The sequence below is a fragment of the Crinia signifera genome, chromosome 4, assembly GCF_055691185.1.
Source record: "Crinia signifera chromosome 4, ASM5569118v1, whole genome shotgun sequence".
NCBI lineage: Eukaryota > Metazoa > Chordata > Amphibia > Anura > Myobatrachidae > Crinia > Crinia signifera.
In genome coordinates, this window is record NC_139220.1 from 2,822,720 (window position 1) to 2,840,432 (window position 17,713).

The 17,713-nt window shown below is 49.8% G+C and overlaps 1 protein-coding gene across 3 annotated transcripts in view; it reads left to right on the top strand.

Moving 5' to 3' along the window:
* PDE3A (phosphodiesterase 3A) overlaps positions 1 to 17,713 on the top strand; it is a 347,829-nt gene that overhangs the window by 276,239 nt on the left and 53,877 nt on the right. For 2 of the 3 annotated variants that reach the window (XM_083180739.1, XM_083180741.1), the window contains 3 exons: positions 2,894 to 3,154; positions 3,293 to 3,447; positions 11,593 to 11,711. In XM_083180739.1, the coding sequence (XP_083036865.1) occupies positions 2,894 to 3,154; positions 3,293 to 3,447; positions 11,593 to 11,711 (535 nt within the window). The remainder of the gene's footprint in view (positions 1 to 2,893; positions 3,155 to 3,292; positions 3,448 to 11,592; positions 11,712 to 17,713) is intronic. The other variant, XM_083180740.1, reaches the window with a different exon arrangement.

The window sequence follows — 17,713 nt, forward strand, 5'->3', positions numbered from 1 at the left end:
TTGATGTGATGTGATGTGAGGCGGTATTGATGTGATGTGATGGGGAAGTGATATGATGTGAGAGGGAAGTGATGTGATGTGAGGCGGTATTGATGTGATGTGATGTGAGGGGGGAAGTGATGTGATGGGGAAGTGATGTAATGTGTGTTGGAGGTGATGTGAGGGGGAAGCAATGTGATATGAGAGGAAGTGATGTGATGTGAGGGGGAAGTGATGTGACATGAGGCAGTAGTGATGTGATGTAAGGGGTTAGTGATGTGGGCGGTAGTGATGTGATGTGAGGGGGAAGTGATGTGATGTGAGGGGGAAGTGATGTGATGTGAGGCGGTATTGATGTGATGTGAGGCGGTATTGATGTGATGTGATGGGGAAGTGATATGATGTGAGAGGGAAGTGATGTGATGTGAGAGGGAAGTGATGTGATGTGAGGCGGTATTGATGGGATGTGATGTGAGGCGGTATTGATGTGATGTGATGTGAGGCGGTATTGATGTGATGTGATGGGGAAGTGATATGATGTGAGAGGGAAGTGATGTGATGTGAGGCGGTATTGATGTGATGTGATGTGATGTGATGTGATGGGGAAGTGATGTAATGTGTGTTGGAAGTGACAAAAGAGAGAAATATTGTTGATCCCACTGGAAGAGGAAATCAATATAGATTTGTTCAAATTACCTCATTGTATACATAGGGACAATGTCCAAATAATGTTGAGGTGTGCTACCACTGGACAATGAAGAATTTAATTATTGGGGTAAGAAGACTGTCCGTGGGTGGTGCAAAAAGAGAGAATAATAAAATATAACTTTTAATTTATCATTAAAGAAACTGCAAAAAAAATTCTAAAAGCAAACATATAACATATAGAGACGTGAAACAACACAATTAAAAAGAATATATCAATCCTGACGTGGCGGGATTTATGTACCTAAATTCCTTTATTTTGAATTAGAGAATGTGTGGCATGCAAAAAATTCATTTAAATTAAACTTGTGTGATACACTGCCAGAGGCTAATATTATCTCTTCAGGTCGTGCTTGCAATTGTGTAAGCGCTGTTATTAATGTAAGGGGAACCGTGTCCCTGTTTGTGCGCTTCTATGTTAATTGACCTAAAATGGACCTGTGTAGACTTTTGTTAAATTAATAGGCAGGGAGACTTGGTGCGGGCAGCGTCCTGGCCGTTCCTGTCACCCTGCTGACAGTCGTATGAGGCAAGTGATATAAGCCGGCTGATGCACTGGGTCCCGTCGGGCTTGTAAGGGCCAGGGGTAGGAAACGTCCTATCTCCCCTGTACAAAACGTCCGCTCACATCCACCACCAGTGTGTAGCAACAGCCTGTATGCTGGGTGCGTGTGTACACAGCAGCGTTTCTTTATTCCTATGCCCCCGTCACCTTAATGTTAGCGTCCGCCGTTGCTGAATAACATATGGTGGACCGCTGTGACTGTGGACAGGCAAGTGCCAACACTGAGGCTTAAATTAAGCTAAACATTCAAAATACAATTTTAAATATATCAAGACAAGGTACAGCTTCTCTTGCTCACGTGAAACGCTGACGCGCGTTTCACAGTGAGCTTTTTGACTGTGATGTAGCGCAACACTGGTTCCTTTACATGAAGTCTAGCAGAGGAATATGCTTGAGGGGTGTGATGTAGTGCGACAATGGTTCCTTTACCTGAAGTCTAGCAGAGGAATATGCTTGAGGGGTGTGATGTAGTGTGACAATGGTTCCTTTACCTGAAGCCTAGCAGAGGAATATGTCTAAGGGGTGTGATGTAGTGCGACACTGGTTCCTTTACCTGAAGCCTGGCTGAGGACTATGTCTGAGGGGTGTGATGTATTGCGACACTGGTTCCTTTACCTGAAGCCTAGCTGAGGACTATGTCTGAGGGGTGTGATGTAGTGCGACACTGGTTCCTTTACCTGAAGCCTGGCTGAGGACTATGTCTGAGGGGTGCCACTGCTTGGTAATTAGCCCCCTTATAGCGAATACATAATTGCATGAGTTGTGTGACTTATCCCCCACCCCCAGTCACCAGATTACCATGTACTGGATGTCATGTTCCAATAATGATCACGTCTGTAGGTTGTAATGCCTCTGCCGCAGTTGGATTTCCTGCAGTAATTAAAGTGATTCAGTTAATTGAACGGCGATGTATAAATCAGTCCACAGTAATGCCGCTTTTATTCCTGGTTATCGGTAGAAGTTCTGCAACATCCTTAGTGATGGCAATATTGCACGTGCTTCCCATCAGCCTCCTATCAGCTGCTGGTGTACATGACACTGTATGGGCATATACACAGAGCCTCTCCTCTCTTACACTGCACCTCTCACACTCCATCTGCTGGGAGCCCTCCCTATTACCTGACTTGCAGTCTCCTAGGTAACGCCCTGCTGTATGGATATTGGTGAAAACATGCAATTCTCAGGATATGACATGTCTGAGAGAAGAAGATGAGAAGCACATGGTCACCTCTTACCTTCCATTGTAAATCTATCCATAATTTAATCATCTGGTCCATGTGGGGAATAATCACATAGAAATGAAGTTCTTAGTTAGCCTCGTTCTTACATGGGGCTTATACACTAGTTCTTACATAGGGCCTATACACTCATCCTTACATGGGGCCTGTACACTCGTTCTTACATGGGGCCTATAGACTTGTTCTTACATGGGGCCTATACACTCGTTCTTGCATGGGGCCTGTAGATTCGTTCTTGCATGGGGCCTATAGACTTGTTCTTACATGGGGCCTATACACTCATCCTTGCATGGGGCCTGTAGACTCGTTCTTACATGGGGCTCAGACTATGGAGACATGTAACGTGTTGTCTTCCCAGTGCCAGAGAATTTCCCGTTTCTGATGATTGTGTTTCTTCTCCTTCCAGTCGTCTGGCACCAGCATCACTGTAGACATTGCTGTAATGGGGGAAGCCCACGGACTTATCACAGATTTACTAGCTGACGCCTCGTTGCCCCCCCACATCTGCACATCCTTGCGGGCCGTCAGTAACCTGCTAAGTACCCAGCTAAACTTCCAGCCCATCCACAAGCCGAGGCTCAACCCTCTGGTCACCTTCAACGAGAACTACGCCTGTTCCGATTCAGAGGAAGGCTCCGAAAAAGGCGACAAGATGACCATACCAAAGGTACAGTGACTCGGTAACTACCATTAATATGCCCCCAGTGCCACACTGTAGTGCCCCCAGTATACCGTATGCCACAGTGCACCCACATTGGTGATGTCACTCTGTAGCATGTGTCTTCATGTCTGTCTCTTTCTCCAGAGACTACGAAGGAGTCTTCCATCAGGGCTGATGCGGAGGGTCTCTTCCACATGGACCACAACCACATCGGCCACCGGTTTACCGACTCTAGAACCAGCACCGGTGAGAAGAGACCGCAGCGGCAGTATTAAACCCACTGACACAACCTCCTCCAGGTACCAGGGTAGTGTCCTCTCTCTCTCTCACCATGTATTTATGATACAGGCGGCAATGGTCAGATGCAGATAGAGTGGGTACAGTCACCAAGGGTGCAAGCGATGGGAGACATAATACTGTACATACGGGGAGAGATTAGCACCACAGCCGGTGGGGGTCCTAGTAGGATGACCATAGTCCAGGGCAATGGTCACAGCATGCTAGGTTCCTATAACAAGTCACATATAGGCCGTGTTCCCGTACAGCTCCCCCCCCCCTATATATAGTGCTGGGATCCCCTATACTGTCACATACAGACCCGTGTACCCGTACAGCCCCCCTCCCCCTATATATAGTGCTGGGATCCCCTATACTGTCACATACAGACCCGTGTTCCCGTACAGCCCCCCTCCCCCTTATATATAGTGCTGGGATCCCCTATACTGTCACATACAGACCCGTGTACCCGTACAGCCCCCCTCCCCCTATATATAGTGCTGGGATCCCCTATACTGTCACATACAGACCCGTGTTCCCGTACAGCCCCCCTCCCCCTTATATATAGTGCTGGGATCCCCTATACTGTCACATACAGACCCATGTACCCGTACAGCCCTCCTCCCCCCTATATACAGTGCTGGGATCCCCTATACTGTCCTGTCACATACAGACCCATGTTCCCGTACAGCCCTCCTCCCCCCTATATATAGTGCTGGGATCCCCTATACTGTCCTGCCACATACAGACCCGTGTTCCCGTACATCTCCCCTCCCCCTTATATATAGTGCTGGGATTCCCTATACTGTCCTGTCACATACAGACCCGTGTACCCGTACAGCCCCCCTCCCCCTATATATAGTGCTGGGATCCCCTATACTGTCACATACAGACCCGTGTACCCGTACAGCCCCCCCCCCCTATATATAGTGCTGGGATCCCCTATAGTGTCACATACAGACCCGTGTTCCCGTACAGCCCCCCTCCCCCTATATATAGTGCTGGGATCCCCTATACTGTCCTGTCACATACAGACCCGTGTTCCCGTACAGCTCCCCTCCCCCTTATATATAGTGCTGGGATCCCCTATACTGTCCTGTCACATACAGACCCGTGTTCCCGTACAGCTCCCCTCCCCCTTATAAATAGTGCTGGGATCCCCTATACTGTCCTGTCACATACAGACCTGTGTTCCCGTACAGCTCCCCTCCCCCTTATATATAGTGCTGGGATCCCCTATACTGTCCTGTCACATACAGACCATGTTCCCGTACAGCCCCCTCCCCCTATATATAGTGCTGGGATCCCCTATACTGTCCTGTCACATACAGACCTGTGTTCCCATACAGCTCCCTTCCCCCCCTTATATATAGTGCTGGGATCCCCTATACTGTCCTGTCACATACAGACCCGTGTTCCAGTACAGCTCCCCCCTTATATATAGTGCTGGGATACCCTATACTGTCCTGTCACATACAGACCTGTGTTCCCATACAGCTCCCTTCCCCCCCTTATATACAGTGCTGGGATCCCCTATACTGTCCTGTCACATACAGACCCATGTTCCCGTACAGCTCCCTTATATATAGTGCTGGGATTCCCTATACTGTCCTGTCACATACAGACCTGTGTTCCCATACAGCTCCCTTCCCCCCCTTATATACAGTGCTGGGATCCCCTATACTGTCCTGTCACATACAGACCCATGTTCCCGTACAGCTCCCTTATATATAGTGCTGGGATTCCCTATACTGTCCTGTCACATACAGACCCATGTTCCTGTACAGCTCCCCTCCCACATTATATATAGTGCTGGGATCCCCTATACTGTCCTGTCACATACAGACCCATGTTCCCGTACAGCTCCCCTCCACCTGTTATATATAGTGCTGGGATCCCCTATACTGTCCTGTCACATACAGACCCGTGTTCCTGTACAGCTCCCCTCCCCCTTATATATAGTGCTGGGATCCCCTATACTATCCTGTCACATACAGACCCATGTTCCCGTACAGCTCCCCTCCCCCTTATATATAGTGCTGGGATCCCCTATACTGTCCTGTCACATACAGACCCGTGTTCCCGTACAGCCCCCCTTATTTATAGTGATGGGATCCCCTATACTATCCTGTCACATACAGACCTGTGTTCCCGTACAGCTCCCCCTTATATATAGTGCTGGGATCCCCTATACTGTCCTGTCACATACAGACCTGTGTTCCCATACAGCCCCCCTTATTTATAGTGATGGGATCCCCTATACTATCCTGTCACATACAGACCTGTGTTCCCGTACAGCTCCCCCTTATATATAGTGCTGGGATCCCCTATACTGTCCTGTCACATACAGACCTGTGTCCCCGTACAGCTCCCCTCCCCCTTATATATAGTGCTGGGATCCCTTATACTGTCCTGTCACATACAGACCCATGTTCCCGTACAGCTCCCCTCCCCCTTATATATAGTGCTGGGATCCCCTATACTGTCCTGTCACATACAGACCCATGTTCCCGTACAGCTCCCCTCCCACATTATATATAGTGCTGGGATCCCCTATACTGTCCTGTCACATACAGACCCGTGTTCCCGTACAACTCCCCTCCCCCTTATATATAGTGCTGGGATCCCCTATACTGTCCTGTCACATACAGACCCATGTTCCCGTACAGCTCCCCTCCACCTGTTATATATAGTGCTGGGATCCCCTATACTGTCCTGTCACATACAGACCCGTGTTCCCGTACAGCTCCCCTCCCCCTTATATATAGTGCTGGGATCCCCTATACTGTCCTGTCACATACAGACCCATGTTCCCGTACAGCTCCCCTCCCCCATATACAGTGCTGGGATCCCCTATAATGTCCTGTCACATAAAGACCCATGTTCCCGTACAGCTCCCCTCCCCCTTATATATAGTGCTGGGATCCCCTATACTGTCCTGTCACATACAGACCCATGTTCCCGTACGTCTCCGCTCCACCAGTTATATATATAGTGCTGGGATCCCCTATACTGTCCTGTCACATACAGACCCATGTTCCCGTACAGCCCCCCTCCCCCTATATATAGTGCTGGGATCCCCTATACTGTCCTGTCACAAACAGACCCATGTTCCCGTACAGCCCCCCTCCCCCTATATATAGTGCTGGGATCCCCTATACTGTCCTGTCACATACAGACCCATGTTCCCGTACAGCTCCCCTCCCCCTTATATATAGTGCAGGGATCCCCTATACTGTCCTGTCACATACAGACCCATGTTCCCGTACAGCCCCCTATATATAGTGCTGGGATCCCCTATACTGTCCTGTCACATACAGACCCGTGTTCCCGTACAGCCCCCCTCCCCTATATATAGTGCTGGGATCCCCTATACTGTCCTGTCACATACAGACCCGTGTTCCTGTACAACCCCCCTCCCCCTTATATATAGTGCTGGGATCCCCTATACTGTCCTGTCACATACAGACCCATGTTCCCGTACAGCTCCCTTATATATAGTGCTGGGATCCCCTATACTGTCCTGTCACATACAGACCCATGTTCCCGTACAGCTCCCCTCCCCTATATATAGTGCTGGGATCCCCTATACTGTCCTGTCACATACAGACCCATGTTCCCGTACAGCCCCCCTCCCCCTATATATAGTGCTGGGATCCCCTATACTGTCCTGTCACATACAGACCCATGTTCCCGTACAGCTCCCCTCCCCCTTATATATAGTGCTGGGATCCCCTATACTGTCCTGTCACATACAGACCCGTGTTCCTGTACATCCCCCTTATATATATATATAGTGCTGGGATCCCCTATATTGTCCTGTCACATACAGACCCGTGTTCCCGTACAGCCCCCCTCCCCCTATATATAGTGCTGGGATCCCCTATACTGTCCTGTCACATACAGACCCATGTTCCTGTACAGCTCCCCTCCCACATTATATATAGTGCTGGGATCCCCTATACTGTCCTGTCACATACAGACCCATGTTCCCGTACAGCTCCCCTCCACCTGTTATATATAGTGCTGGGATCCCCTATACTGTCCTGTCACATACAGACCCGTGTTCCCGTACAGCCCCCCTCCCCCTATATATAGTGCTGGGATCCCCTATACTGTCCTGTCACATACAGACCCGTGTTCCTGTACAACCCCCCTCCCCCTTATATATAGTGCTGGGATCCCCTATACTGTCCTGTCACATACAGACCCGTGTTCCTGTACAGCCCCCCTCCCCCTTATATATAGTGCAGGGATCCCCTATACTGTCCTGTCACATACAGACCCATGTTCCCGTACAGCCCCTCTCCCCCTATATATAGTGCTGGGATCCCCTATACTCAGGGCTATTTTTGTGCAGGCTCCAGCAGGAACTGTGGCCCTTATTCTAGTTCACTCTTTCTGACAAAATATTTCTTAGATGGACAAAACCATGTGCACTGCAGGTGAGGCAGGTGTTACTTGTGCAGAGATAATTAGATTTGGGTGGGGTTTTACACCTGCAGTGTACATGGTTTTGTCCATCTGAGGAATATTTTGTCAGAAAGAGTGAACTAGAATAAGGGCCACAGTTCCTGCTGGAACCTGCACAAAAATAGCCCTGCCTATACTGTCCTGTCACAAACAGACCCATGTTCCCGTACAGCCCCCCTCCCCCTATATATAGTGCTGGGATCCCCTATACTGTCCTGTCACATACAGACCCATGTTCCCGTACAGCTCCCCTCCCCCTTATATATAGTGCAGGGATCCCCTATACTGTCCTGTCACATACAGACCCATGTTCCCGTACAGCCCCCCTCCCCCTATATATAGTGCTGGGATCCCCTATACTGTCCTGTCACATACAGACCCGTGTTCCCGTACAGCCCCCCTCCCCCTATATATAGTGCTGGGATCCCCTATACTGTCCTGTCACATACAGACCCGTGTTCCTGTACAACCCCCCTCCCCCTTATATATAGTGCTGGGATCCCCTATACTGTCCTGTCACATACAGACCCATGTTCCCGTACAGCCCCCCTCCCCCTATATATAGTGCTGGGATCCCCTATACTGTCCTGTCATATACAGACCCATGTTCCCGTACAGCCCCCCTCCCCCTATATATAGTGCTGGGATCCCCTATACTGTCCTGTCACATACAGACCCATGTTCCCGTACAGCTCCCCTCCCCCTTATATATAGTGCTGGGATCCCCTATACTGTCCTGTCACATACAGACCCATGTTCCCGTACAGCCCCCCTCCCCCTTATATATAGTGCTGGGATCCCCTATACTGTCCTGTCACATACAGACCCGTGTTCCTGTACATCCCCCTTATATATATATAGTGCTGGGATCCTCTATATTGTCCTGTCACATACAGACCCGTGTTCCCGTACAGCCCCCCTCCCCCTATATATAGTGCTGGGATCCCCTATACTGTCCTGTCACATACAGACCCGTGTTCCCGTACAGCGCCCCTCCCCCTATATATAGTGCTGGGATCCCCTATACTGTCCTGTCACATACAGACCCGTGTTCCTGTACATCCCCCTTATATATATATAGTGCTGGGATCCCCTATATTGTCCTGTCACATACAGACCCGTGTTCCCGTACAGCCCCCCTCCCCCTATATATAGTGCTGGGATCCCCTATACTGTCCTGTCACATACAGACCCGTGTTCCCGTACAGCCCCCCTCCCCCTATATATAGTGCTGGGATCCCCTATACTGTTCTGTCACATACAGACCCATGTTCCCGTACAGCTCCCCTCCCCTTATATATAGTGCTGGGATCCCCTATACTGTCCTGTCACATACAGACCCGTGTTCCCGTACAGCCCCCTCCCCCTTATATATAGTGCTGGGATCCCCTATACTGTCCTGTCACATACAGACCCATGTTCCCGTACAGCCCCCCTCCCCCTATATATAGTGCTGGGATCCCCTATACTGTCCTGTCACATACAGACCCGTGTTCCCGTACAGCCCCCCTCCCCCTATATATAGTGCTGGGATCCCCTATACTGTCCTGTCACATACAGACCCGTGTTCCTGTACAGCTCCCCCCCTTATATATAGTGCTGGGATCCCCTATACTGTCCTGTCACATACAGACCCATGTTCCCGTACAGCCCCCCTCCCCCTATATATAGTGCTGGGATCCCCTATACTGTCCTGTCACATACAGACCCGTGTTCCCGTACAGCCCCCCTCCCCCTATATATAGTGCTGGGATCCCCTGCTGTCCTGTCACATACAGACCCATGTTCCCGTAGAGCTCCCCTCCCCCTTATATATAGTGCTGGGATCCCCTATACTGTCCTGTCACATACAGACCCGTGTTCCCGTACAGCTCCCCTCCCCCTATATATAGTGCTGGGATCCCCTATACTGTCCTGTCACATACAGACCCATGTTCCCGTACAGCTCCCCTCCCCCTTATATATAGTGCTGGGATCCCCTATACTGTCCTGTCACATACAGACCCATGTTCCCGTACAGCCCCCCTCCCCCTATATATAGTGCTGGGATCCCCTATACTGTCCTGTCACATACAGACTCATGTTCCCGTACAGCTCCCTTATATATAGTGCTGGGATCCCCTATACTGTCCTGTCACATACAGACCCATGTTCCCGTACAGCTCCCTTATATATAGTGCTGGGATCCCCTATACTGTCCTGTCACATACAGACCCATGTTCCCGTACAGCTCCCTTATATATAGTGCTGGGATCCCCTATACTGTTCTGTCACATACAGACCCGTGTTCCCGTACAGCCCCCCTCCCCCTTATATATAGTGCTGGGATCCCCTATACTGTCCTGTCACATACAGACCCATGTTCCCGTACAGCCCCCCTCCCCCTTATATATAGTGCTGGGATCCCCTATACTGTCCTGTCACATACAGACCCATGTTCCCGTACAGCTCCCCTCCCCCTTATATATAGTGCTGGGATCCCCTATACTGTCCTGTCACATACAGACCCATGTTCCCGTACAACTCCCCTCCCCCTTATATATAGTGCTGGGATCCCCTATACTGTCCTGTCACATACAGACCCATGTTCCCGTACAGCTCCCCTCCCCCTTATATATAGAGCTGGGATCCCCTATACTGTCCTGTCACATACAGACCCATGTTCCCGTACAGCTCCCCTCCCCCTTATATATAGTGCTGGGATCCCCTATACTGTCCTGTCACATACAGACCCATGTTCCCATACAGCCCCCCTCCCCCTATATATAGTGCTGGGATCCCCTATACTGTCCTGTCACATACAGACCCATGTTCCCGTACAGCTCCCCTCCCCCTTATAAATATAGAGCTGGGATCCCCTATACTGTCCTGTCACATACAGACCCATGTTCCCGTACAGCTCCCCTCCCCCTTATATATAGTGCTGGGATCCCCTATACTGTCCTGTCACATACAGACCCGTGTTCCAGTACAGCTCCCCTCCCCCTTATATATAGAGCTGGGATCCCCTATACTGTCCTGTCACATACAGACCCATGTTCCCGTACAGCTCCCCTCCCCCTTATATATATATAGTGCTGGGATCCCCTATACTGTCCTGTCACATACAGACCCGTGTTCCCGTACAGCTCCCCTCCCCCTTATATATAGTGCTGGGATCCCCTATACTGTCCTGTCACATACAGACCCATGTTCCCGTACAGCTCCCCTCCCCCTTATATATAGTGCTGGGATCCCCTATACTGTCCTGTCACATACAGACCCGTGTTCCCGTACAGCTCCCCTCCCCCTTATATATAGTGCTGGGATCCCCTATACTGTCCTGTCACATACAGACTCATGTTCCCATACGTCTCCGCTCCACCTGTTATAACTCCACCACTGCATGGAGCGGAACTCTGGTGACGTTGTTTTCTGCATTATGCCCCCCCCCCCCTCGCCCCATATACCCCAGTCCGCTCAGTTGATGCTTGGGGAAGTACACATAGACTACACTACATATGTCACACATAGTAATATATGGAATAAGTAAAGCTATATAATGTTACACTGATGGAGGGGGGTTTAGTGTAACAGAATCTTCTGGGATCAGTAGTGACACAGATGCTCCTGTGCTGTTCTTACATATACAGATTTATGTTCTGTTTCTGTAAGCTAGTAACGCTGATGTCACCTTCTGTCCCTTCATCTCCCAGCAGTACCGGCTCGGACACCTGGAATAACGCTCTGCTGGGTAACATTAGTAAGAGCCGTTCCTTCTCAACGCCATTTGTCATAGCCAATGTAAATCACCTTAATTCAAAGAGAAGGCAAGGTAAGAATCCCACTACCTGCTTTACCCTATGGGGGTCTATGGCTGCATCTGACCTAAGAGATGACCTCTGACAGGCCTCTAACTGTAATGAGTTACCTGACAGCAGGCCTCTAACTGTAACTGTGTCTGTCCGTTACCTGAGAGCAGGCCTCTAACTGTAACTGTGTCCACCCGTTACCTGAGAGCAGGCCTCTAACTGTAACTGTGTCCACCCGTTACCTGAGAGCAGGCCTCTAACTGTATCTGTGTCCACCCCGTTACCTGAGAGCAGGCCTCTAACTGTATCTGTGTCCGCTCGTTATCTGAGAGCAGGCCTCTAACTGTAACTGTGTCCACCCGTTACCTGAGAGCAGGCCTCTAACTGTAACTGTGTCCACCCATTACCTGAGAGCAGGCCTCTAACTGTATCTGTGTCCACCCGTTACCTGAGAGCAGGCCTCTAACTGTATCTGTGTCCACCCGTTACCTGAGAGCAGGCCTCTAACTGTATCTGTGTCCACCCGTTACCTGAGAGCAGGCCTCTAACTGTATCTGTGTCCACCCGTTACCTGAGAGCAGGCCTCTAACTGTATCTGTGTCTGCCCGTTACCTGAGAGCAGGCCTCTAACTGTATCTGTGTCCGCCCGTTACCTGACAGCAGGCCTCTAACTGTATCTGTGTCCACCCGTTACCTGACAGCAGGCCTCTAACTGTATCTGTGTCCACCCGTTACCTGAGAGCAGGCCTCTAACTGTATCTGTGTCCACCCGTTACCTGACAGCAGGCCTCTAACTGTAACTGTCCGTTACAGACCTCTAACTGTAACTGTCCGTTACAGACAGTCCGTTACCTGAGAGCAGGCCTCTAACTGTATCTGTGTCCGCCCGTTACCTGAGAGCAGGCCTCTAACTGTAACTGTGTCAACCCGTTACCTGAGAGCAGGCCTCTAACTGTAACTGTGTCCACCGTTACCTGAGAGCAGGCCTCTAACTGTATCTGTGTCCACCCGTTACCTTAGAGCAGGCCTCTAACTGTATCTGTGTCCACCCGTTACCTTAGAGCAGGCCTCTAACTGTATCTGTGTCCACACGTTACCTGAGAGCAGGCCTCTAACTGTAACTGTGTCCACCCGTTACCTGAGAGCAGGCCTCTAACTGTATCTGTGTCCACCCGTTACCTGAGAGCAGGCCTCTAACTGTAACTGTGTCCACCCGTTACCTGAGAGCAGGCCTCTAACTGTAACTGTGTCCGCCCATTACCTGAGAGCAGGCCTCTAACTGTAACTGTGTCCACCCGTTACCTGAGAGCAGGCCTCTAACTGTAACTGTGTCCACCCGTTACCTGAGAGCAGGCCTCTAACTGTATCGGTGTCCACCGTTACCTGAGAGCAGGCCTCCAACTGTATCTGTGTCCACCCGTTACCTGAGAGCAGGCCTCTAACTGTAACTGTGTCCACCCGTTACCTGAAAGCAGGCCTCTAACTGTAACTGTGTCCACCCGTTACCTGAGAGCAGGCCTCTAATTGTACCTGTGTCCACCCGTTACCTGAGAGCAGGCCTCTAACTGTAACTGTCCACCCGTTACCTGAGAGCAGGCCTCTAACTGTATCTGTGTCCACCCGTTACCTTAGAGCAGGCCTCTAACTGTATCTGTGTCCACCCGTTACCTGAGAGCAGGCCTCTAACTGTAACTGTGTCCACCCGTTACCTGAGAGCAGGCCTCTAACTGTACTGTGTCCACCCGTTACCTGAGAGCAGGCCTCTAACTGTAACTGTGTCCACCCGTTACCTGAGAGCAGGCCTCTAACTGTAACTGTGTCCACCCGTTACCTGAGAGCAGGCCTCTAACTGTATCTGTGTCCACCCGTTACCTGAGAGCAGGCCTCTAATTGTAACTGTGTCCACCCGTTACCTGAGTGCAGGCCTCTAACTGTATCTGTGTCCACCCGTTACCTGAGAGCAGGCCTCTAACTGTAACTGTGTCCACCCGTTACCTGAGAGCAGGCCTCTAACTGTAACTGTGTCCACCCGTTACCTGAGAGCAGGCCTCTAACTGTACTGTGTCCACCCGTTACCTGAGAGCAGGCCTCTAACTGTAACTGTGTCCACCCGTTACCTGAGAGCAGGCCTCTAATTGTACCTGTGTCCACCCGTTACCTGAGAGCAGGCCTCTAACTGTAACTGTGTCCACCCGTTACCTGAGAGCAGGCCTCTAACTGTATCTGTGTCTACCCGTTACCTGAGAGCAGGCCTCTAACTGTAACTGTGTCCACCCGTTACCTGAGAGCAGGCCTCTAACTGTACTGTGTCCACCCGTTACCTGAGAGCAGGCCTCTAACTGTAACTGTGTCCACCCGTTACCTGAGAGCAGGCCTCTAACTGTACCTGTGTCCACCCGTTACCTGAGAGCAGGCCTCTAACTGTAACTGTGTCCACCCGTTACCTGAGAGCAGGCCTCTAACTGTAACTGTGTCCACCCGTTACCTGAGAGCAGGCCTCGAACTGTACTGTGTCCACCCGTTACCTGAGAGCAGGCCTCTAACTGTAACTGTGTCCACCCGTTACCTGAGAGCAGGCCTCTAACTGTACTGTGTCCACCCGTTACCTGAGAGCAGGCCTCTAATTGTAACTGTGTCCACCCACCGGATGTGGGACCATTTGTCTACAACAAGAAGATAGACAGCCATTAGGTCGACACCATTAGTTCGACAACTCAATAGGTCGACATTCTTTTAGGTCGACATACCATTAGGTCGACATGTCATTAGGTCGACAGTGTCTAGGTCGACAGTCAAAAGGTCGACATGGTTTTTTTCATATTTTTTTTACCCAAATGTCGACATCGACACAGTTTGAAGTGAACCGCAGCCCCTCGCATCGCTCGCTTCGCACGCAATGCTTCGGGCACGGTGCCTCGCTGCGCTCGGCACACTATTATAATCTAACTCCACGCCCTAGTGGATGGTAGGGCATGAAATACCGGCTGTCGGCACATGTCGGCTCAAAAAACAGTGAAAAAACCATGTTGACCTTTTGACTGTCAACCTAGACACTGTCGACCTAATGGCATGTCGACCTAATGGTACGTTGACCTAAAAGCATGTCGACCTATTGAGTTGTTGAACTAATGGTGTCGACCTAATGGCTGTCTATCTTCTTGTTGTAGACAAATAGTCCGGATACCCCACCCATTACCCAAGAGCAGCCATTCAACTGAGTCCACCCGCTACTATACAACCAGCAACTGACAGGCCTACATAACAGAGGACCATGCAGTACCATAGAACCAGCCTCTATAACGGAGGACCATGCAGTACCATAGAACCAGCCTCTATAACAGAGGACCAAGCAGTACCATAGAACCAGCCTTTATAACGGAGAATCCAGTAGTACCATAGAACCAGCCTCTATAACGGAGGACCCAGCAGTACCATAGATCCAGCCTCTATAACGGAGGACCCAGCAGTACCATAGATCCAGCCTCTATAACGGAGGACCCAGCAGTACCATAGAACCAGCCTCTATAACAGAGGACCAAGCAGTACCATAGAACCAGCCTCTATAACGGAGGATCCAGTAGTACCATAGAACCAGCCTCTATAACGGAGGACCCAGCAGTACCATAGAACCAGCCTCTATAACGGATTACCGAGCTGTACCATAGAACCAGCCTCTATAACGGAGGACCGAGCTGTACCATAGAACCAGCCTCTATAACAGAGGACCAAGCAGTACCATGGACCCAGCCTCTATAACAGGGGACCATGCAGTACCATAGAACCAGCCTCTTTAATGGATTACTGAGCAGTACCACAGAACCAGCCTCTATAATGGGGGACTGAGCAGTACCATAGAACCAGCCTCTATAACAGAGGACCGAGCATCCGTGTTGACTTGTTTTCACTGATTGACATGATATTGTGGATTGTTGGTGACTGACACAGAGATATCTGGCCCTGATAATAAAGGTAGCCAGCGACAGATCCTTCTGGTGAGAAACCTGTGGTACTGGTCGACATCAGTGTCAACCCTATCCATAAATAGCCCCTTACACGTCAAAAATCAGTGGCATTTTAGGCAGACACCCAGACAAATCACTGAGATACTGCTTCTGGGCTCTAAGAATTGTTTGTCGGCCTATACCCTTATAATGTGCTAAACCACACAAATCACCACACTTTTGTCAGGTCTCTGCACCTATGCACATGGGCATTCAGCCACTAAGACACTAACACTTTGAACTATATAATTATTACTATAAAGAGTGTCGGCTAAATAATACCTGTAAAAATTTCACACCGATCTACGGTCAATATTCATGTGGAGTCGGAGAGCCATCGTTTTTTAAAACACATTTGTGTATATGTTGTGTCCGTGTGTTTTTATATTTCGCCTTCTAAAAATTGTTAATAAAAGTTAATTTTTATTCGCTTGAGTCTCAATAGGTGCACCACACAGGGACATACTTTTTCCTCTTTGTCATTTATGTATATTTCTGATGTCCAGTGGTAGCACACCCCTGATAAGCCCACTTACCTGGGGGTCCACCCACCATCCTTGATACCAATGAGGGTCCTGTGCGAGTAGCAATCTCTCCTTTTTTTGTACCATAGAACCAGCCTCTATAACAGAGGACCAAGAAGTTTTATAGAACCAGCCTCTATAATAGAGGACCAAGCAGTACCATAGAACCAGCCTCTATAACAGAGGACAAAGCAGTACCATAGAACCAGCCTCTATAACGGAGGACCAAGCTGTACCATAGACCCACCCTCTATAACAGAGGCCGTGCAGTACCACAGAACCAGCCTCTATAACGTGGGACTGAGCAGTACCACAGAACCAGCCTCTATAATGGAGGACCATGCAGTACCATAGAACCAGCCTCTATAACGGAGGCCGTGCAGTACCACAGAACCAGCCTCTATAACGGGGGACCGAGCAGTACCATAGAACCAGCCTCTATAACGCAGGACCATGCAGTACCATAGAACCAGCCTCTATAACAGAGGACCATGCAGTACCATAGAACCAGCCTCTATAACAGAGGCCATGCAGTACCATAGAACCAGCATCTATAACAGAGGACCGAGCAGTACCATAGAACCAGCCTCTATAACAGAGGACCAAGCAGTACCATAGAACCAGCCTCTATAACAGATTACTGAGCAGTACCATAGAACCAGCCTCTATAACAGAGGACTGAGCAGTACCATAGAACCAGCCTCTATAACAGAGGACCAAGCAGTACCATAGGACCAGCCTCTATAACAGAGGACCAAGCAGTACCATAGAACCAGCCTCTATAACGGATTACTGAGCAGTACCATAGAACCAGCCTCTATAACGGATTACTGAGCAGTACCATAGAACCAGCCTCTATAACAGAGGACCGAGCAGTACCATAGAACCAGCCTCTATAACGGATTACTGAGCAGTACCATAGAACCAGCCTCTATAACGGATTACTGAGCAGTACCATAGAACCAGCCTCTATAACAGAGGACCGAGTAGTACCATAGAACCAGCCTCTATAACAGAGGACCAAGCAGTACCATAGGACCAGCCTCTATAACAGAGGACCAAGCAGTACCATAGAACCAGCCTCTATAACGGGGGACCGAGCAGTACCATACACCCAGCCTCTATAACGGAGGCCGTGCAGTACCACAGAACCAGCCTCTATAACAGAGGACCGAGCAGTACCATAGAACCAGCCTCTATAACAGAGGACCGAGCAGTACCATAGAACCAGCCTCTATAACAGAGGACCAAGCAGTACCATAGAACCAGCCTCTATAACGGATTACTGAGCAGTACCATAGAACCAGCCTCTATAACAGAGGACCGAGCAGTACCATAGAACCAGCCTCTATAATAGAGGACCAAGCAGTACCATAGAACCAGCCTCTATAACAGATTACTGAGCAGTTCCATAGAACCAGCCTCTATAACGGATTACTGAGCAGTACCATAGAACCAGCCTCTATAACAGAGGACCGAGCAGTACCATAGAACCAGCCT